General features: G+C 32.4%; 1 protein-coding gene across 1 annotated transcript; it reads left to right on the top strand.

The window, feature by feature from the left end:
* The first annotated feature begins 642 nt into the window (after positions 1 to 642).
* On the top strand, positions 643 to 18,464 carry LOC129224628 (40S ribosomal protein S19-like). Its single transcript, XM_054859113.1, has 5 exons — positions 643 to 751; positions 1,373 to 1,443; positions 6,710 to 6,810; positions 8,946 to 9,129; positions 18,350 to 18,464. Exons 2-5 carry the CDS (start codon positions 1,373 to 1,375, stop codon positions 18,426 to 18,428), a joined length of 435 nt encoding a protein of 144 aa, XP_054715088.1. The 5' UTR covers positions 643 to 751; the 3' UTR covers positions 18,429 to 18,464.
* The last annotated feature ends 5,130 nt before the right edge of the window (positions 18,465 to 23,594 follow it).

The following is a 23,594-nucleotide window of genomic DNA, read 5'->3' on the forward strand; positions in this document are numbered from 1 at the left end:
CCGGCACTTTTTGGTTTTTGATTTTTAAAAAATTAAATTTTAATATTTTTTAAACTTTTCATGTAGTTTTGTTAAAAATTGATCATAGATCTTATAATTAAATACCTATTCCAAAATATTAATTCTAACCAATCGATTGGGGCCTATTTCGTTGAAAGTCGTAGGTGTACGAAGACTTTTGGGAGCCACTGTATAAAACATAATGGGTTCAGAAAACATAATGGGTTCATTAAAACTGGGAGAAGAAAATCATGAAAACACAGAAAATAATTCTTTTCTCACTTCAACGAAACAAGCAATATTCAGGAATCCTTGACAGGACATCTAGCAGAGAAAATGTTTTATAATATTTATCAGAATTTCCCACATTGAGAAGTTTGTTTACATCGGCTGAGAGTCGTGAGCATGGCCACACTAGATTTTCTACACAGGCTGTAACAACAGCTGAAAATCATGGAAACAGATGGCGCTACTAGTTGTTCACATATCAACCTAAAAAATCATATTTAAAAATAAAAGAAAGTAATCGTTTATCAAGCATAAATTAAACAAATTTTTGATAAAATAAATATAACAAAGAAATATCTTCTTTTTATGACTTCATAATTGAAAAATGTACTGTTATGAAGATGATGACTTCAACTTTCATTCAATTTGTCGTTCGCTGTCGGTTTTGCTTCGTGCCTCGTGGCGTGTAAAGTAAATTTTTATTTCAACTTTGAATTTGTTAAAATAAGCGGACTAGATCAAAGTAAGCACTTTTTGCTCTATAAGTTTTTTTATTTTTGTTCTAACTTTAGCAATTGCCTTTTAAATGAAATGTATGAAACGTGAGCATTCAATATTTGGCGAACTCAAAAGTTAGGGTAAACACTCGTGCGTGGATGAATGCTCAAGAAGTGCCAGCCGATGTTAAGTTTTAAATAGTAATTTTGCCAAAGAAGATTTCAAGTCGAGGGTTTTTTTCGTAGTTTTAGGTTATGATACTCTTTTGAACAATTAAGAAATCAAAGAATTAGCTAATTGCACGCTAAGTCGTCCTTGTTCCCAGCGCCAAAAATTATTCAAAACGAAATCCGTATATTTATTACAGAAAAATGAACATTTTTGAGTTTTGTAATGAAAAATGTCTGCTGTTATCTTAGTTTGAGTTGTAATTGCTCTGTTTCAAATAACGTTCGCCTTTATATTCTTAGATTGAAAATGAAACTGTTTTTGTGCAATTCGCATCCGGATAGATTATGAATATCCCTGTGAAAAATTAATGTATTTCACATGTAACTTATGATTGAAATCCTTCTTTATGGTGACATAGCTAGTGTTCAATGTGCTCTTTTTAACCTTATTATAAATTTCATATTCTTCATTTTAGATGCCATCTACAAGCGTTAAGGATGTAAATCAGCATGATTTTGTTAAAGCATTAGCAGCTCACCTGAAAAAGTAAGATGCATCAGTTGCTTTTATTAAGATATAAATTGTCAAAACACTATTCGCATATTGTAATACCTACTGTAGTTGTGTAATGTATTTTATAGTATTTTCATTTACTGAAAGTTGTAAAAATTTTACCTGCCATGAGAGAAATGATCGCAGATTACATAGCTTTCTGGTATATTTTTTAACAAAGCAAAAAGAAACATACAGTCGAACCTCGTTAAACCGCCAACCTTAGTGACGGGCCAAAAGTTGGCGAAATTCGAGGGTCGCGGTTTAACGAGGTTTCCTCTATCTTTCATAAATGCATGGTTTTAAGAAAATATAGTTAAACATATGTATTTTCCTTCCCAATTGATCTTGGAATCATAATAGAAAACGGATACAAAGACAATAAATAAAACAAACACAAATATTTAAAAGATAAACTTATCTGCATGAACCAGTTTAATGTTTAAAAAAATAACTATCTAAAGTGCTTTGTTTTTTTTGTCGGGTACATAACTCAACCACATTTTTTTCAAGACGGAGTACATTGTTAATCATTTCTCTGTCAGTTTTTTCGTTTTGTTCAAAGTAGAGTAAGTTTTTTAATGTAATCCTGTGCTTCTTTCCCGGTGATTTTTGGTTCTGATTCCTCTTCGTCACAATCCGATTCGCTGTGGTCTGATACTTCAGGAGCTTTAAAAAATTAACTATTTCTTCATCTGTCAACACTTCAAATATTGGCTTGTCATGGTCAATGTTTAAAAATTCATCCGCGCTCATTTCAAGGCTAAGCACCTCATTTGCTTCTTGAAATGTTTCATTAAAGGCTGTGATTGCAGGGTCTTGAAAAATCTGTTGGTCAACATTTGCATCGGCTCTTATCAATCCGGTATGTTTCCAACAGTTTTTGATTGTGTCCTCACTTACACAGTCCCAGGTTTTTTTTGCAAAGTAAATTGCATCTTTCAACGTAACATCACACTTACGATTTTCATTTATATCCTCCACGGTTTTCTTTACAGAAAACCGTCTGTAATGGGCCTTAAACGATTTGATGATGCCAGCATCCATTGGTTGCAGAATTCCTCTGGTGTTCGGTGGCAAAAATTCTATTCTCACATTAGACAGTTTTTTTAATTTGTGGCATGGTGCATTGTCGAGAATCAGCAGTATGTTTCTTTTTTGGATTTTCATCGCGTTGTTAGACACATTCACCCAGTCCGTAAATTCAACTTCATTCATCCACGCCTTTTTATTGAAACGATACTTCACATAGAGTTCCGGACGAAAATTTTTGAAGCAATGAGGCTTTTTCGCTTTACCGATGACTTCTAAAAGTCGTTTGTCGCTTCCATCAGCATTTGTGCAGTGCACAGTTGTTATCCTTGTTTTCTTCTTCTTCACACCTTTTTTGACTTTATTTGAAATCGTTTTGGAGGGCATCATCGCAAAAAACAATCCAGATTCGTCCATATTGTAAACATCTTTCAAGTTGTACTCTGCAATAATTTCAGCTAGCTTTGTTTTCCTAGCATTAAGTTTTGTAACATCAACTGTAGCAGTCTCACCGTGACGAGTGTGCAAACACAGGCCATTCCTTTTTTTTAATCGGTTGAGCCAACCGTTACTGTTCGAAAAGTTTTCAACGTTCAGTTCTTTGCCAAAAATTTTTGCTTGTTCCTTTATAACTTCATCAGTCACAGCACCGTGATTTTCGTTCACTTGCGTTATCCACATGAGTAGAGCATTTTCCAAATTTTCGTGCTTCCCAGTTTTATCTTCTTGACTGTATGTAATGATTTCTCTAATCCTAACCACTTTTGTTTCTCTTGCAGAATATCTCCAACGGTTCTTCGGCTAACTTTTTTTTTCCAGAATATCGGAGAAATGATTGGCAATAGATTGCTGACTTGTGGCTTGATTTTTTTCCTTAAACTCACAAATTAGAATTTTTTCGTGCATGCTTAAGATAGTTTTCGACATTTTTACTCTGCAAAATAAGAGAACAGGACGTTATAGAACGCTGATACCTAAAACAACCTTCGTTTGCAAAACCTGCATAAGATGTCAAAGGTTTAGCCTCACCCCCTCCCTCCCCCAAGCCCCAAACCAGATCCAAGAAGGGGTGGAGAATAGCTGAGTAAAGGCGAAATGTTAAAATGAAGAGTAGAAACATGGAAGAGCTGATAAGCTCAGGTTAAGAATTCTTGGAGACGTTGAAAACAATGTTCCTTGGGGAACTGAGCTTCGCAGGGGACGGACGGATTAATGGGTAAATGGCCAGAAAGTAGAGGGGGAGCTGAATGTTGACAGTGAGCGAAAGAAAGCTGGACAATTACCTGGTAACTAATCTAGGGAAATTTGTTAAGGGCAACACATTGTGGGCAACAAGAAGTGGCAGGTGCAAGTGATGGCATATGAATGATTTCTGTGTACGTAGCCACGCTTTAGTAGATGGTTTATCTCCTACTTTGAACTGCCTGACATTCTTTGAATAGAAGGCATTGAAAAGTATCCATTATATAGTCTATCTTCTGTAGTCCTGCTTTCAATATGGCGGTTTAAACAGTTATTTTAACATGCTGAGTATAAAGTTTCCGTGGAAAATCAATGGCGGTTGGCGGACAGTGAGGTGGCGGTTTAATGAGGGAATTAGTACTACATTCCAATACGGAATGGGGTTTTTTTTTTTTTTTCAGTCTTTCTTGGCGAACTAAGAGGGTGGCGGTTTAACGAGGTTCGACTGTACTTCTGGTTTATAAAAATGCATACCTTGTGCCCACCGTCGGAATATCCTTAACAAATTTAGTACACTCAAAAAATCACGTTATGGATTTCTCAAGAACTGCAAGACCAATTGCTCTGTAATTTTTTTCACACAAAGGGATACTCCAGCTGTCATTTTCCAACACGAATTAAATCTGCCATTCATTTAGTGGACCTGCAATATTGATAAAACAGAAAAAAAAAGTGTGATTATGGTTCATTGTAAATAGTTAGGAATAAGCTATAAAGAATATGTTAACAAACTATGTCGAGTTTAATTTTATATTTTCATGAAAGTATCTCGTTAAAAATTTGAAGAAATATGAATGTATTAATTTTTTACTGCACATGCTAGAAAGGTAGCAATTTATAACCTTCATAATCCAAAGCGCAAGTAGATCCTGTAACTCATATCAAAATTCCAACTGGCAACTTTTAATTAAAATTAAAAAAGTTGTCAATGATCTAATAAGCCGAATTTCAATAATTCTCCGATTGGCAGTAAAACATAAGGGGTCGTTTGCAAACCGGGTACACTTTCCTGTTCTTATGCAGAGTGACTTGTGATAAAAAACAGATTATTTGCAAACAATCCCTCAAGATTCATCGCCTATTGAAGAATTGTTGAAATTCGTCTCATTAGATAGCTTTTTTACTTTTAAAGATATCCAGCTGGAATTTTATAATGAGTTGCATTATCTATCTGAGCTTTGTATTGTGAAGGTTATAAATTGCTATCATTCACGCATGTGCAGTGAAAGATTAATTGCTTTATGCAATTAATCTTTCATTTCATCAAATTTTCCATCTTTTAATTTTAAATTTTATTGCGTTTTTTTTTTTGTATGCTGTCGAATATTCTGAAAGTTTAATAAGGAAAAACTCTGTGTTATGAGCCAAAAAACCTTGAAATAAAAATTGGTATTTTTGAAAGGAATGCTGATATCTTTGTAGGTATAGGGGATACTTTCACAAAAATTAAAAAATAAATTCTTCTAATTAACATATTTCTTGAAGTTTATAGCTTATTCCAGCAATGATGGATGATCAAAAGCCTATTTTTGTTTTCTGAATTTGCTGGCCCTAAAATGAGTAGTAGATTCAATTTTTGTTGGAGAATGACAGCTGGAGTATATTTCTTATATGAAAAAATTACAGTACAATTGGTCTCATTTCTCGAGAAATCCGTAAAAATTTGAATTTTTGAAAGTTCCCATACTTTTAATCGCATAATGTATTTATATATTTCATATATTGTATGAAAGCAAGAATAAATGAACAGGGGTCTGTTCAGGATTTTTCACAAGGTCCATTTTTGGTGGAAAATCAAATAATTTTCTGAAAAATCAAATAATTTTGCATAGAAAACATTGTTAAAACAAAATTTTAGTATTTAGAGATGGCACAAACTGCATCATTTAAACTTAAAGTTAAGTGTTTTCCTCTGCTATGTCGAGAATATCATTCTGGAGTGTTTTCTAATATTTGGTGTTTGAAGGGGGGGGGGGGGCATCACTCAAGTATCAATATGTATCTACCATTCAACATTATGTTAAATTATACTAGAAATATTTTTGTACAGTATTTTAAAAATTGTAACAAAAAAAAATCAGACGGGTTCAGCATTTAACTTTTTGACCCAAGACTCTCTTAAAAAGCACAGAATTTTGTTTAGAACTTATAAATTCCTTGATTTTAACAAATGAAAAGAGATTTTGTTTACCTCTTAACAAAGAGTACTAAACATCAAAAATTAGAAAAATCGTATTTCCCATAGCGGATGCAAAGAGATCACGATTCTCAAAGTGAAGGCGTCAAAAATATAAAAACGGCTTGTAACAAGAAATATTTTTGACAAAATTATTTTAAAATTGCATTTTAGAGTCCTATGATAAACATATCATTAATATCTGAGCACAGTCAAAGCAAGAAAAAAAATTAAACCATCGATTCAGCATTTTAATTTGACTTGTAAAAGATTTTTTTTTTTTTTTGCAAAATTAGCAGATTTTGTATTTTAACCCTTTAATTACATCCCTGTTGTGTAATAACCCTCTAATTCGACGTCAAAAAAGGTTCCAAAAATTATGGGTTTTATACAGGGAAATATGCGTTATTTTACTTTCAGATTTGCTCTTTCAATAAACAATTTGAAAGATCCAATCTTGTTTATTAGAATTTTGTAAAGGGTCTGATCCATTTCGTTTGATTGAATTTTTGTCAAGGGTCCGTTAACGGACCCAAATATCCTCTGGCCAGACCCCTGATGAGGTGTGCATATTTTTTTCCGAAATATATTTTCAAAAGCATCTTTCAACTAAAAACTAAGATCCTAAAAAATTAAACTAACTCCTGCAAAACTCCTCACTTATAACTTCAAAATTTGAATATGAATCTTACCATTGATTCCTGTACTTGTTATATTTATTAAATAGTGAAAAAGCAGAGTTAATTAAATATATTGCAAAAGCTTTGAAGAAGAGAGCAAAGTTCTAATATAACATACTTTGTTTTCTAGATCAGGAAAGCTTAAAGCTCCTGAATGGGTGGATGTGGTTAAAACTGGAATTCACAAAGAACTTGCACCATATGACGAAGACTGGTTTTATACCCGCTGTGGTAAATAATTTTATTTATTAAATACTTATTGTTGTAAAATAATTTCATGTTTCACTCTCACTTTTTTTTTTTGTGACAATTAAATTAATATTGCGCATCTTTTAGATAGTTCTGTATCACAAATGCAAAAATCTGGAGTGTGCATGCAAATCATAAGTCGGATATTTAATGTTAAAACCAGCTTGATTCATAAAATTACAGAAGTGGGATAGGGGGGGTCATATTTTGATTCTTTGTGGTTAATACTGTCTCGCTTCAAAGCGATTTTGAGTGCATCTGACTCAACTTGGTTGAAAACTGCAGTTGAAAATTCATTTTCTTTAAAAGAGAAAAGCTTTATTCGTGAATGTTTTTGATTCTTCTGTAAGATTTTAAAGAATAGATTGTCCTAGTTTTGATAGGAAACACCTATCAAGTATAAAAGATATTTTTTATGAACCAGAATTTTTCTCAGTATTAAGATTTGAAACTTGACCCCATTTATAACCTACATTTTCACCTTCCCTGTTACGGGTTAAATAAATCATGGTCAATCGGACACTTACCGTATATACTCGCGTATAGGTCGATCTCACGTATAAGTCGACCCCCTCTTTTTCAGAGAAAAAATCTAAAACCCGCGTATAAGTCAACCCCCATACTTTCCAAAAACATCGCGAATTATTTTCAAAGAATTTCAAAATAATGAACACATTTATTTACAAATAAAATAGGAATTAAATAGGAAAACATTTCTAAAAGCCTTCAAACACGGATTCCGAGTCGGACGCAAAAAAAAAAATTTATTAAAGTCCGCTTCCGTCATCACCGCCTCATCGTATACATCGGCGGCTGCGGAATCGTCAATGATATCAGAGTTTGAATCTCTGTCGGCACTAAGAAAGCAGGAGGCAGAAGTGCGCACGTGCCGTGGGCTACGCATGTGCTTTGAAAAGATATCATTAAGCAAGTATGTTGCCACTCTTGAAACAAAAAGTATAGCAGTTAATTATTTGAATGGCGTGACAGTTGATAAATATTTTCATACATTTCACGATATTTGTTAATTGCTGATTTGATCCTTAATAAAGATTAATAAAATTATTTTTATGTGTATTATTTAGGTTTTTTTAATTATTATTTTTGAATAAGTTTACTTTTTCACGCGATCAACTTATCAGCAATTACCTGTAACCGTACATCGGCATTTCTCGTAGCTTCCCAGCTCTCGTTGATCGGAAAAAAAATTTCGGGAAATTTGACCCGCGTATAAGTCGACCCCCCTTCTTTTGATCTCATTTTTTGGACAAAATTTCTCGACTTATACGCGAGTATGTACGGTAATAATTATCGTTCAGCTTGCAGTGGTGATTAGGGTGCCATAATTTGTAGTGCAATCTATACGAGAGATACATTTAATCAAAACAGCAAGTGTTTGGTGTAAGCTAGAAATTTGATCTAGCTTAACAAGGTTCTACTGTATTTTGGTATTCTCAAGAATTTTATTGTGTTTTTGAATGACCTTTTTCATTAAAATTCTTGAAAATTTGGGTCTTAAAAGTTATTTGAGCGGAATGCAAAACTAAGTCTTGACTTTAATGATGCAAAAAGTTTTCCTTCATTTAAGAAGAGAACCAAGAAACTAAGAAAAGATGAATAATCGTGACTTATCAGTTACGCTGAAAATAATTGAAAAAAGTTCGGTGTTTTTTTTTTAAGGGATTATGGTTGCATTGTTTGAGATTTTTTTCCCTGGACTTTATTTCTCATCTGTTTAAGATAGTGTAGATGCTTTTCGCTTTAAAAAAACCTTGTCTTTTATTTGTATATGATTCTCGCCAACTCTTTAAACCTTTTACCACCAAAAAACTACCACTGAACTACTTTCAATCGAAGTGTTTTACTTTTAGAGGCGTAAAATTGTCAAGTATTAATTTTCAAATAGATAGCCTTGAGAATTACAAAAAATGTAACTTTGGTTGTTATATTAGAATGATAAGTTCTGTTTGAACATTCTAAAGGGTGTAAAAATAGCATTACATCTATGAAATGGCAGACAGGACTTCTTCCATCGGTCTTTAGAACAGAAGGGTCACAATAAACTAAACAATTGTTGACTGTATTATTCATTTATTAAGGCTTTTCTCCTCTTTTAGCTTCAGTTGCGAGACATCTGTACTTGCGATCTCCTGCTGGAGTTGGTGCTTTTACAAAAATTTATGGTGGAAGGCATAGACGAGGAACCAGACCTTCACATTTTTGCCGGGGCTCTTCCAGTATTGCCCGCAAAGCTCTTAAAGCTTTGGAAGGTATCAAACTTGTAGAACAAGATCCTAATGGGTAAGTGATGTGAGAAAGAATATAGTTTGTTCATAATGGGAATGTGTATTGGCTCCTCGCTGACGGAAGATTGTTAGTTTTCTTCAAATTTGAAAGGTATGGGGAATTTTAATGATTAAGATAAACAAGCAGCTACAGTTAATTAAATCTTTCCAAACTAGAGACGTACCGAGTACTCGGTAACTACTCGGTACTCGGCCAATTTGCCGAGTACTCGGTACTCGGCCAATACCAAGTAGTTGTAAGAAATTGAATATTGTCCAAGACAGATACTAAAATTTATAAAAAAAAAAAAAGAGCAAGCATTATATTCTGCAAACATTACAATTAAAATTTATAAGTCAAATTTAAATTTTGAGAATAATGAAGTTTGTAATGCTTCAATGGAATAAATCTATATTTTAATGTCCCAAAGTTAATAAAACTTATTTATTAAAAATTATGCAAAAAAAGGTAAGTATAGGAAATATGGAATTTTTATATTAAAAATGGATTTTTGCTACAAACAAAAATTAGTTATAAAAATATAAAATAAAAATATAAAAACACCTTTGTTTAAAAAATGAAAGGAAATAAAACAATGTTAAAAGCACAGTGCAGGAACACTGCAGACACGTGTTTTGGCGATACAAGGAATTCCTTTTTCAATGCACAAAATGGGAGCTCGTGGATTTAAAGGCATCCGACAAAAGTCTGATTTTTGTGTCGAATGTCTTTACATTCTTTAGCTCACATGTTATGCACTGAAAAAGACGTTCCTTGTAACGGGGGGGGGGACAGAAACACGTGTCTGCAGTGTTCCTGCACATTTGTTTTATCTGCTTTTGGGTCATTCCATGTCAGTTCAACCACACCCCAACACCCACCATCTCAGATTTCAATGAAACTTTGTATACTTCTATGTTTCATAGTCCTATGTAACCTCCTAAAGTATTTCTTCTCTATTTTAAATTGTTTTTATTTTATGACCCTTCAAAGTTTTGAGATTTTGCGTTAGTTGTCATTCACAGTTCTCTCAGAATTAACTGCAGCCGTTTGCAAAAAAAATTATTTCTCAACAACTAAAGATAAAAAGTTTTTGAAAATTTTCACATTATACATTAAGACTTCAAGCATTTTAGAAAAAAATATATCAAAGATCTGAATTTATATTCAGCAATTGAAAAAAATTAACAAACTGAAAATTTTAAAATTTTTTCAATAAAAAAATGATTTTCAAAATTTTAATTTTTTGGCATGAGGGTCTAAATTAAAATAATTTATATATTTTTTTAAATGATCAGTAACATGTGTGCTAACATATAAAATGAGAATCTTTAGGGGACTTTGAGGGATTCTGCCCCCTTGCCCCCCTTATTTTGATAAAAGAAAAAAATCGATCACAATCTTACAAACTTAGCTAATTACTAATAGCATCAAAAAAAAATTTGAATAATGACATACATTGGTGTGTGAACCCAAATTTAAACATTTTAATACTCAAGATTTTTTTGAATTGAAAGTAGTTAATTAAATAAATTAATAATAAACAATAAAAACAGGTTATCACGAAATTCGAAATTTTCCTACAACAATTTATGCATACTAAAAATTATTGTTTTGTATGCATTAAGACAACATAGAAATTAAAAGAGAAATCATCTAATTCTAATTTATAACCAGACAATTAATACAAAGTATCACAAATCCTATAAATACCAGCTCATAGTTCTTAAATTCCTTCTACCTTATGTCTGTTTTCCTACTAAGAAGATTAGAAAATATGTATGTCATTCTAATTATTGTGTTGTGTGTAATCAGATCTAGGCCAAATACAAGTAAAAATTTGATATCTGTCCAGTAATGATTTCTCTTAACCAACTGGGCAAAGAACAGACTAAAAGACAAATTCGAAGCTAGACACTTCTAGTTCGCAGAGCTTTTAACTTGTTTCATTAATCTAATGCAATATCAAACTGAAACATGGATTTGTTTTCCACTTATCAAACAGATTAGCCCAGAAAAGTTAAATTTCCCGTGCCCCCTCCAAAAGATTTTTCTGTATCCGCCCATGAATTGCGATATGTTGTTTAAAGCCACTTTTTATTTTATACAAATGATTTATAAACATTCTACTCTAAATATTCCTGTTTAAATACGGTGAAACTTCAGTAACTGGACACACTGATAACCCCTATAACTGGACATTTATTTTTCTTAGGGTTGGCCCAATGCCAAATTCAATGACTGAAAATCTATCTAGCTTGACACACATTTGCGAGAACCCCCTATCAGTCCACACCCAATTGCTATTCTAGTTCAATTTTTGCTACCAACATTCTTTCATATTAACTTTTTCTCAGAGTTTTAGGAAATCTCTTTTAGAGAATTCTACCTTTTATCCAGGGGAGTACGCAACCACTCTGTGCTGTTAGTGCAATTCTAAAAGGATAGGATAAAATATACCAAACTGTAGAGAAAGAAGGCACCATTATACCTGTATTCTAAATAAGTGTGAGCAGGACTTTTTATCTTTAACAGACATGACTAACAAGAAGCTTTTATCTCTTTTCAACAATTAGGTATTTATGCTCTTCACAATATATTCAAATATATTATTGATTTTACTACATACTTTTCAAAGAAAGAAAACGAAAAGAATAGAAAATTCCTTTACTGGAATTAGTTTTCATAATGTGAATATTAAGCATCAGTAAGTAAGTTGTACACACAGAAACTCTTTAGGAATTAAAATTTTAGAACCCCAGTAAGTTGACGTCCACTTAAGTCGAAACTTTTTCATGTTTCCTTGGTTTGTTGAGTTATGGAGGTTCCGTTGTAGTTTGAATTAGCACATTTTATATTAATTTCTTTTCTCTATTCTATTTATTGCACTTAATTGCATTGCACTAGTGTACACTCCCAAAAGCAGTTGAGGAAAAGATGCAAGTTATGTTGGGGGGGGGGGGGGATCCGGACAAATATTGTTTTTTTCCCTTGCAAATACTAATTTAGTTTCTTATTCTCATTAAAAAATATACAAAAATCCATTGAATATGAGAGATGCAATTTATTTCCTCATTTGCTATGAAGGGAGAGGGGAAGGTAATTTGCTTTATTTAGAACATATTATTACTAAGCAATCAAGCTATCAACTTTTAAGGGGTGTTAACTATTTTCAAGAAATGAAAAGGATGAATTTGTTGCTGTACAGCAGTAACACTAAAAGGAAAAACAGTGTTCCACTATAGCAATTTTTCTCAAACATAAGGGTGGAGGTGGGAGGGGGGGATCCTGAAAGTGCTAGAAACTGCATGATTATGAATTGGTGTTAAGACTTAATTTTTGTTTTCTGTTGTCTTAACTAAAATGCAGTAATCTGTATGCAGATATTGTTGTCTGTAACTTTTAAATTTCATGATATCTTATTTTCAGAATGTCTATATTTTAAACAATTTTCAACTATTTCAAATTTAAAAAAAGCTTGAATATTAAATTTATATGTCTGACTTCAATATTAAACACACTTTATATTTAATTTTTTTAAAAGTAATTTTTGGGAACTCTGTTTTCAAAGACATAGAAGAGCTTTTCTCTATGATGCTTTCATTTTTTTCTGAAGGGGGGAGGGGGCAGAATCCCTAAAAGACCCATAACTTTTTTCATAGGGGAAGTTAGGACACATACTCATGATCATTTTTCATTGTTAAACATGATTTTTAAAACTGACGCTGATGTTAAAAATTTGACAATGGCTTTTTTCACCAAAAAAAAAAATCAAAGTTTTTCTTTTTTCAATTTTTAAAAAATTCTTAGTATAAACCAAGATTATTACAATATTTTTAATAAAAATATGCAAAATCTTAGCATTTTTTTATGAAAATTTCCAAAAAGGTAAATTTATTAGTTGCTAAGAAACAATTTTTTCCCATTAAACAACAGTTCAGTTTGAATGTCTTAAAAATGACAAAAAATGCAAAATCAAAAAATTTGATAAGTCTATAATATCAAAATACATTGAGATTGAAAGAAAAAAAACTAAGGGGTTGCTTTTTACCACAAATTAAGGAAGTATACCAAGTTTCATCAAAATCTGAGGTGGTACATGTTAAAATCCCATTTTTACGGTAGATTTGGGGTGGAACTACCCCATATTTTAAGTTATTTCAAATGAAAAAGAAGCTTAGACTTTTTTTTACATTTGAGTCCAATGTTCAACACACTGTATATTTGAATTTTTGTCGTAATTGCTGACAATTCAGTTTTTAAGAATATGGAAGAGATTGTCTGTATGATGTTTCCTGCTTTTTTTTTTTCAGAATGGGGGGGGGGGGCAGAATCCCTCAAAGTCCCCTAATGTTTTTTATTGGATAAGTTAGAATACATATTCATGATCATTTTTTAAAAAAAATAATGATTTTTAAAGCTGACCCTCTTGTTGAAATTCAGAATTATGTCAGCACCTGTTTTTGACAAAAAAAAATTTAAAATTTTCACTTTTCTAATTTTTTAAAAATTTCTTATGTAAACTAAAACTATTAAGATATTTTTTATCAACATGTTCAAAGTCTTTACATTTTATGCAAAAATTTTCAGAAAGATTATAGCATTACTTACCAAGAAACAATTTTTTTAATAAACAACATCTTCTCAGTTTGAGTGTCTCAAAAATGATAAAAAATGCAAAATCGCCGAATTTCAAAAGGCTATAAAATCAAAACGAATTGATATTGAAAGAAAAAAAATTAGGGGGTTGCTTATAACCATAAAGGGATGAAGTATACCAAGTTTTATCAAATTCCGAGACGGTGGGTGTTAAAATCCCATTTTTGTGGTTGATTTGACGTGGAATGACCCTTTTAAAAAATATTTATGTTTGGCGGACTAGAACTATAATTGATTGGTATACAGTGAAACCCCTCCTAACGGACACCCCTCTTATGCGGACAATTTTTAATTCCTCAGTTCCAATCCAAATAACATTATTAAAACCCCTGTCCTGCGGACAAAAAAAATTGTTCTGTTAGTGTCCGCATTAGAGGGATTTTACTGTAATTTTAATTCCAACTTGATTAATCATGTCTTTTATTTATTTATTTTTAATTTTAAAAATAATTTTTTTGTAAAATTTTTGACACAAACAAAATTGGTTATATAATGCGTAGTTAAATTTCAGCAGGAATTTAGTTTTAAAACTGTTATATGGACAAGGAGGTCTATACTACTATTGCCAACAGGGTTGGCAAGTTTCTGCCGAGGCGGTTAAAACCACTGGTAGAAACCGGTTAAAACCGGCATGGCAAAAACCACTTCCTGCCACATTTGCGGCAAAAACTTACGAAATGAAAAAAAAATTAAATTATTGACTGCAATAGGAAGTGTACGGAAAAAAAGAACTATTAACCAAAGCACAATTTAATTACGATATTATCACAATTTAAAATCAAATGTTACATTGTTTGGACACTGCAGTTGCTTCTTAGAAAAGGTGGTTTCTAAAATCTAAACAGTTTCTCAATCTAATATGTACAAATGAAAAACTTCAGAATATTCCTGAAACAGAAGAGCTAGCAAGCAATGCATGAAGGAACAAGCAATGTTCATGGAACTTGAATCAATTATTTTTTTTTTTTTTAACTGGTCCACCATGTAGTAACTGGGGTAGTGGGAGAAATTCAACTGGAAAAATAAGTTTCGAGAATTGTTTTGCTAAACTGTGACATTAGGTACAAAATCTATGTTAATATTGGCAAGTAAAATTCAGGCACTTTCTTCTTGAAGCACGTGATAATTTCAATCACAAACAATTTATATGAAGCATATAAGTGAACAAATTAAAATCAGAAATGCCTTTTAATTCTGTATATCACTCCTCTTTCCTGAGTACCTATATGATTTTTCGTCCTTTGTTAGATTAATCCAAACATTACGAGCATCTGCAATTGAAAAGATCCCTTCTCGAACTGAATCAAGGGCATTAGCATAGGATTTTATTTTTTTAAATGATGAAATGAAGTTTCATTTTTTAGTTTACTTAAACGAAGATCATTTAGCAATCACTTAAGTAATTAAAGATGTTTTTAAGTTTTTGCCAGTTTCTGCCGGTTTTTACCGGTTATAACCAGTTTCTGCCACTGGCACGGCAAAAACTAGTTTCTGCCGGCAGAAAGCCAACCCTGATTGCCAATAAGTTCAAAATTCATCACATGTGTGTCGGTGGTTCTTCTTAAAACGTAATTGGTGCTTGGTAACTCGGCCGAGTAGTTGAAAGGTCGAGTACTCGGCCAAAGTGCTACTCGGTACGTCTCTATTCCAAACTACAGTGAAATTTCGATAGGCCTAAGTAAATCTTTATTCCCATCTTCCTGAATGGGAATTAGTGTTATTTCTTTCAGCTTTGGCAAATTGGAGTTGAAATATTCAATAACTGTCCTTAGATTTCTCTTGTCAACGTAGCTCCATAAGTGAAAGTAGTTTTCCACTTTAATAATACGAGCAAAAAGAAAGGCTAAATTGAAAATTTGAGTTCAGTTTTGTTAAAAAAGAAAACATTCACACAGACACAGGTTTTATGGGTATTGTTAAAGTTGATGGCGGAATTAGTCACAGAGTACTCAACTGGTGAAAATATTTTTTTATGCGTAAGTGAAAATAGAAGAAACGCTTATGGTGTTGAAAAGAAATATGAACTTGAGACAATAAAATTATCTTCCATTCAAAACACTAGAAGAGCAGCAGGTGTTTTGTGCATTTTCTTGGTATCCTGTCCAAATATTCCTTGACCTCCTTGCTGGCGGATTTGTTTAATAAAATTTCTTTAAATTTAATAACTAAAAACTTATATTTCAGCATAAAAATTTCATTTGTTTTCCAACCTATACAAACTCTTGAATTTATATAGTATTCATATTACATGTTAATTATGTCTAGTTGATATAGAATCTTCATGTGATTCATTATTAATTTTTGCTCATATTATAGATTTTGAGTCGGTATGATGTTTTTCATGTGAGCCGAATTTTCGATAACTCTAATTTTCGCAGCTTCGACTAATCAAATTTTCACTGTATTCAAAAAGAAACAAATCATACATAAAATAATCACTTTCTCAGCTTATACTGTTTTTCTTTGCTAACAAATTATAGTTCTTGTTAGACAGTTAAGTTGGTTATGATACTCGTTATTGAAAAATCCGTAATTTTGGTCATGGAAATAAGCAAGAAAGTTGTTATTTACATGAGTATCAGTAGTAGAATGTTGTCAGTCTTAATTAGTCATGAGTTAAAGTTGTCAACCGTGCTGCATAGCAAGTACAGTTGAACTTCCACATATCAAAATTTTCTATGTATCAAAATCCCAGCAAATTTCTATGTTCATTACATAGAAAAATTGTTTCTATATATCGAAAAAATTTCGAGACATTCATAGATTTTTATTTATTTTTCTACTTTTGACTGTTTGTCTCATGGAAACTGAAGGTTACGCTAGAAAATTAGCTTCACTAAAGGTTGCTACAAAAACTCATAAGGAATCGGAGGTTGATTGGTGTGTAGATAGGTCGTTGTTCCCTTCTGGAGTTCTTAAATTCCCTCAAGTTTATTTCAAATCTTAGTTTTAACCAGTAGCACTGTAAAATCAGTTTCAAGTTATCCCTTTTCTCTGTTTATTCTCATTCCTAGTCTTTTTAGCTTCAGTAAAAATCATTCAAGTTAGATAGAATAATTTTTTACTTTTCTTCGATTACACTGTCAAAACGAAAATCCCTCTTATAATGCGGATCAAGTTGAATTGCCGAAGAATGAAGATGTATGAAAGCGCAAAAATGTGTAATTTCTGTTAATTTTTTAATTATCAATTTTCATTTAATCCGATGTTCGTATAAATTAGAAATATGGTTTCATTCACGAAAATTAGCTTTGATTTTAATGTTTATTAGAGATTTTTATGATAAAATAAAATAGTTTCCATATATCAAATTTTTTTCCGGCTATTTCCTACTTCGATATATAGAGGTCTGACTGTAATAACTTAATGTTATGTTTTGCCAGTAGATATCGCATATTTCTAAAGTTTTTTCTTTGTACAGAAGTTTGGTGAAACCATGATTGCTGTATGCTGTACAGTTTTTAATCTGTATCTTAGCAAGGGTTCAAAGGAGTGGCTTGCTATGGCTAATATATTTTTAGATATGAATTAATTCCTGGCTTAAACAACTTTTATGTGAAGTAGAGATACACCATATATCATACCTGCCAACCCTTCCGGATTTCCCGGAAGTTTTACGGATTTTTATCTCCTTTTCCGGTTATGAGCAAAATCTTCCGGATTTTTTCACGTTTTGTAGAAAAAATAATTATCTCGCCAATTTTGGCGCTAACGAGACTTTTGTGGAACGCGGCACCACGTTATAGGCCAAGTAGCCAAGGAAAGGTTGCCGCAAAAAAATGGCACGAGAAGAAGCGAGGCAAGATTATGACGTCACTGAGTGATACAGCGCATGACTTCATCGGGGATCCAATCAAAGCAAGCGTCGCGGCGGGCAACTAGGGGCACAATTTCGGCGCCAATTATCTTCTCATTCTCTCAATTCGAGCTGTTTTTGCTTCGTTCTTTTTTTAAGATGAGTAACAAATGTTATTTCCAAACTTTTAAAGAAAGCAATAAAAGTAATATTTACTAAACGAAAGTAAGTTCAATTGATATAAAATTCATAACTAATATATTGTTAAATGTAAAGAGGGTAGGTGTCCTGTTTGATTTTATTTTGCGTTAAAATCTTGTGGATAAAAATAAAAAAATCTTACGGATTTTTTTCTTTTAGGTTGGCAAGTATGATATATTTGGTTGGTATTTGGTATACTGCATATTCGGCAGACAAACCGAGTAGTTTTACCAAATCAAGGTTTTGAAAAAAATTACATTAGTAAACTCTCACAATTTCTTACACATACTTTATGTATATTTATCTTCATACTATGCTACCACATTGCATAATGGTTTACAAGTTATTCTTCAACATTTTACTAGAGAGTTAAAATTTATTTCCATTCCTACTTCAATGTAACAAGATCTAGTATTCAATTTTTTTGACTGGTTACTAGAAATTGTTAGAACTGGATTGTTAGCTGCCTCTGATTAGCAGACTTCTTATTTTTCATTTATAATTTCTTTCATCATAGTGTTTTGCAATAACTTTTCATTTCAGATGATTTGGGGGTAATGTTTTGTATTTTTCTTGCAGTGGTAGGAAATTGTCAAGCCAAGGTCGAAGAGATCTTGATCGTATCGCCAGTCAAATAAGAAAACCATCTGTTGTGTAAAAGAACTTTCCGAAAATAAATTCTTTATTACATTAATGTTGTTGTTAATTGTCCATAAAAAGTTTTGATTCATTTGCTTGGGTATCATTGCATAAATGGTTTCCTTTTGTCAAAAAGGTAAAAATTCTTGTGTGTTGCCTAAGGCTAATAATGCATGCAAGTTCAATGCACGTGTCTAAACTAAATTTTAACCTTGGTTTGGTTGAGGTAAGTGGGACCCCTTTTGAGAATAGTTTGTTTTTGAAACCTTATGCATAAGTTTTGAAATAAAAAAAAAGTGAACTTATTGTCTTATTTTATCTTGGCCATTATTAATAATCAAAAGTTCATCATAATTTTCTAAAATGATGCTTTAAATATTCTTAACAAAAATATTTTTAAAAAACTGGCTGTCCCACTTACTCCATAGTAAAGGGTAAGGGGGTCTTACATGATAAAGTATGTACATTTTTAGTGAATTTTTTTTTTCTAAAAACAAAATACGAGTAATTTCATTTGAAATTTATTGAAAGGCTGTAGGGATATATTTTACTTTTACATATATAGGTGTGTTTCATTTTAATGAACGTAACACAGTTGATTAAGCAGGGGTCTGTCCAGGATTTTTCACAAGGTCCGTTTTTTGTGAAAAATCAAATAATTTTGTGAAAAATCAAATAATTTCGCAAAAAAAAAATTGTTATAACGAAATTTTAGAATTTAGAGATGGCACAAACTGCATCAATTAAACTTAAAGTTGAATGTTTTCTTCTATGTCGAGAAAATCATTCTGGAGTGTTTTTCTGATATTTGGCAGGGGGGGGGGGGGGCAACGCTCTCTCAAGTATCAATATTTATCTACCATTTCACATTATGTTAAATTATACTAGAAATATTTCTGTACAGTATTTAAAATAATTGTAACAAAAAAAATAAAATAAAATTCAGAATAGGGTTCAGCATTTAACTTTTTGACCGAAGACACTCTTAAAAAGCACAGAATTTCGTTTAAAACTTGTAAATTCCGTGATTTTAACAAAAATAAAAAGATATTTTGATTGTTTACCTCTTAACAAAGCGTAATAATCATCAAAAATTCGAAAAATCGGATTCCCATAGCGGATGCAAAGAGATCGCAATTCTTAAAGTGAAAGCATCAAAAGTATAAAAAAGGCTTGTAAAAGAAATATTTTTGATAAAATTATTTTAAAATTGCATTTTAAAGTCCTATGATAAACATTTCATTAATATCTAGACACAGTAGGAAGAAAAAATTAAACCATCTATTCAGCATTTTAATTTTTGACTCGTAACAGAAAATGGAATTTTGCTTTAAAAACTTGAAATGAGAGTTCTAACAGAAAGAAAGACTTTTCTTTTATTTGCATTCCAATAAAGCGAAGTTAGCTTGAAAAAAGAACAAAATATGATTCTCATATCGGATGTTGAAAGATAGCATTTTTCAAAATGTAGCCATCTAAAGAAAAAAAACGGTATTTAAAGTTAATCATCCTTGTTGGCATCGAAAAATCAAAACCCATATAATTTTCTCCCAAAATAACAATTAAAACATCGCACCGTAAAAACGCAAATATTGACAAGCTGGTAAAATGATGAGAATATTTTCTAATCTAGTCATTAAAGGTTCAACGCCAGACGCTAAGTGGTCAGAATTTTGAAGTTGGTAACCCTATCTGAAGCGATCATATTTTTTCCCCACCCTTACAATCCCTTTGCAGTTCTAAGTTCGTTTCGCAGATATATATTATTATTGTTTATTAAATCATGAGCGGGGAGAAAAGTGCTAACCAATGCCTTTTCAGAAAAGTTTACAACAACACCGCTGCTAATTAGCTGTGATAAAAAAAAAACCATTATATTTATTTGGCAGTAGCAATTATTTATCGCTTGCAGGAGCATCGCAAGAGTGCAGATTTTTTTTTTTTTTTTTTTTTTTTTCTCCAAAATTAGCAGATTATGTATAAGCTGATCCCTCTAATTTGACTTAAAAAAAGGTTCCAAAAATTATCGGCTTTCAGATTTGCTCTTTCAATACACAATTTGTGAAGGTTCCGTTTTGTTTGATCGGGATTTTGTGAAAGGTCCGTTTTGGTTGATCGGATTTTTGTGAAGGGTCCGTTAACGGACCCAAATATCCTCTGGCCAGACCCCTGTTAAGATCAATTTCAGTAAATTTGCCAAAACTTTAAGTTGAAAAAGAAAAATTAGAAGCACTAAATAACTGTGTCTATATGAATTTGGCTGAAGGATAGCCATTATTGCTTCATCTGCACTATGCCAATATAAAGTCACTATTTCTTTTCGTTTTAGCAAATTCAACTGTATTTTTTAATTTGTATCATCACCTTCCAACATTAGACCTACTTAAATGAAACCACCATGGGGAATCGATGGGAAAGCAATAAGAATAAGCAAGCCTTTCTATTACATTAAAGAGATTGTTGCTTTATTTACATTAATTTATTACATTATCGAATTCGAGATTATATGCTGGTAGATTAAGCCTTTTTGTTTTGTAATTCTTCTAATCTGCTGTGTTAAATTAGAGCCAAATTTTTGTTTGAAATTAGTTTTAAATATGTTATGCATAATTTGTGACCTTAGTTTTTGAGGAAATACTGAACTTATGCTAAAAAATCAATGTTGGAGTATGGGAAAGTTGGCTCCTTTAGTTCTAGGCAGAACTTATTCTTTTACTTACATGGGAAAATCAAAGGGATTTCTAATGTCATGATCCAGAAATGAAGTTTTCCCCTAAATCTTCTATTGCAACAACAAATAATAGAACGAAAAAAATCGAATATGGAAAAAAGGTAAATGACTGGCGATAAAGTCAAGTTCTTGCAGTGTGTTGAATTTATTTTTATCTTACTATTCAAAATCAAACATGTGTTTTTTCAATTATATCTTCAAACTTTAGAGCAGGAATATAAATGGAGGCAGCAAGTCCAATCACTGGCTTAGCAAAAGCTGAGGCTACGACGCTAAGTCAGAAGTCACGTGACTCAACAACGACGAATGGTTGACACGTTTTGCGCGAAACTAAATACTTTGCTTTAAAATCTATCACTTGACTTGGGGTCTTTGATTCGCGTAAGAAAGTCTTCGCTCCCTCCATTTTATCTCTTCTCAATGCATTAAACAAGAAAAAAAGCCAGCACTATTTTAAAATTAACGAGGCTACATTCGGAAACAGGCACCGGTCACCGCAAACGGTCAAAACGGTTAACTCAGTAATTGAAAACGTATTGCTACTCGATTGTTTCCGAACGCTTGCCGTGGCACCGGTGCGGCGGATACAGGATTTCATTTGAGGGGGGGGGGGGTCATGCTCAAGAACGTAATCTTACGTACAATAACTTTCTTCTATGAACAACCCCCTCCTCCCGCCTCCAGTATATTGAAATCATAAAGACTCTTCAAATATGCTTACAAAAATCATCGAAATCATTGACAAAAATCGTTTTAAAAGTTATCTTTTAAAATAATTTTTAAGTTTTTGAATGTAAGCCCAAAATTTTCGGAAACGACAACTCAAAAGTTTTCGGAAATTTCGGATCAAAAACCCCTGGATGATTAAATATTTGCATAATACTCGACACATCCATCTTGTATGCAGAAAAAATAACCTTACTTAAAAAAAGTAAAACATCTCTTAAAATAATAGTAAAAAATGCGGCGAAAATCTAATTAAAAATTTAATATTCTATAAATATAATTTGGACTTGATAAATTACTCACCGACTGATTCACTTCCAATTGTAGAAAAATCGGAGGTTGACGGAGACGTCGCAGTCTGAGTCTGATACAGGGACTCCAGATATGTTTCCTTGTTTTAGGTTCTTCAGTTTTTTCTACTTTCCAAAAAAAGAGACTGCACTGCTTTCTGCTTTGTCACCGGAACGCTTCATTGTTTTTGTTATAGGTCAAGGGTTCCCAAAGTGGGTGCCGCAGGGAGGGGCGAGGGGTGCCGCGAGCTGTCCATATTTTCAATATGGGTGTATAATAGAAATAGATTAGAGTGTCGTGAAAAAATTGTAAATCGTCAAAGGGTGCCGTAAGTCGGAAACAATTGGGTTCTTTTCTAACAAACGCAGCTTTTTTCAACAGGGTTTCCGTCTAATACGGTGGGCTAGTTTACGAGAACCTTGGTATAATGAGGTTTTGCGCTAACATGATACTCAAATTTTATATTTCTTGCACGATACTAAATCCAAAACATTGATTTAAACTAATTTACTATTTACAGCAAGAATAAAAACGAAACTATCAAAAAATTACAACAGAAAGAAATTATAATTTACAGACACTTAACATAAAAAAATATTTACACAGTAACACTCAAATGTTTTGTCGATTGAAGCGACAATAACTATCGTTGATCGAATTTGTTGCATAAAAAACGATCGGGAGTCAGATACTTCTTGGTTACTTTTCATTATTATGACTCCAGAACACAGTGCCGCAGACTAACTGTCTTAAGAAAAGCTACTGTATTGTCTACATCTTTTAAACACACAAACTATAAATAGAAAAGAGACAGTTAATCCCTCCAAAAAAATCGAAAATTCTTATTATGGTTTCCGTCCGGCTTTTCTTTCTTTCTTTTCCTTTTCCAAGCAATCATTTTCTTACAAAGTATTGTCGCAGATTTTGATGGGGAGGGAGGGGTCATGACCCCCGCCCCTCCATGGTTTCCCACTTGCGGTTTCGATCAAGTTTTTTTTTTATTTTTTCGAGCAAACATTCAAATACTGTTGGGAGGGGGGTGTCATGATCCCCATGACTCCCCCCCTCCATTGTATCCGCCACTGCCGGTGCCTGTTGCCCGAATGAATTAAGTTCAGCTGAGTGACACTTTTAACTACTATTGATATACTTTAGCCCAGAGGTTCCCAAACAGGGCACTGCGAAGTATCGATGATATAAAGATGTGTACATATAACAGACTTGGATACCGCAAAATAGTTTTTTAACCATACGAATTAGACAACACACAACAGGCAGCCATCTTCAGAATTGCAATATTTTCTCTGGCAGGAGCACAAGCAGTATGTAGTTTTTTTTTTGCATTAGAAAACAACCGCAGATAAATTCCGTTTGGAAATGTGAGACCAATATAAAAAACATATCTTTATTGTAGAGCTTCAATAAAATATGCACTTA

The sequence above is a fragment of the Uloborus diversus genome, chromosome 6 (genome assembly GCF_026930045.1).
Source record: "Uloborus diversus isolate 005 chromosome 6, Udiv.v.3.1, whole genome shotgun sequence".
Lineage (NCBI taxonomy): Eukaryota > Metazoa > Arthropoda > Arachnida > Araneae > Uloboridae > Uloborus > Uloborus diversus.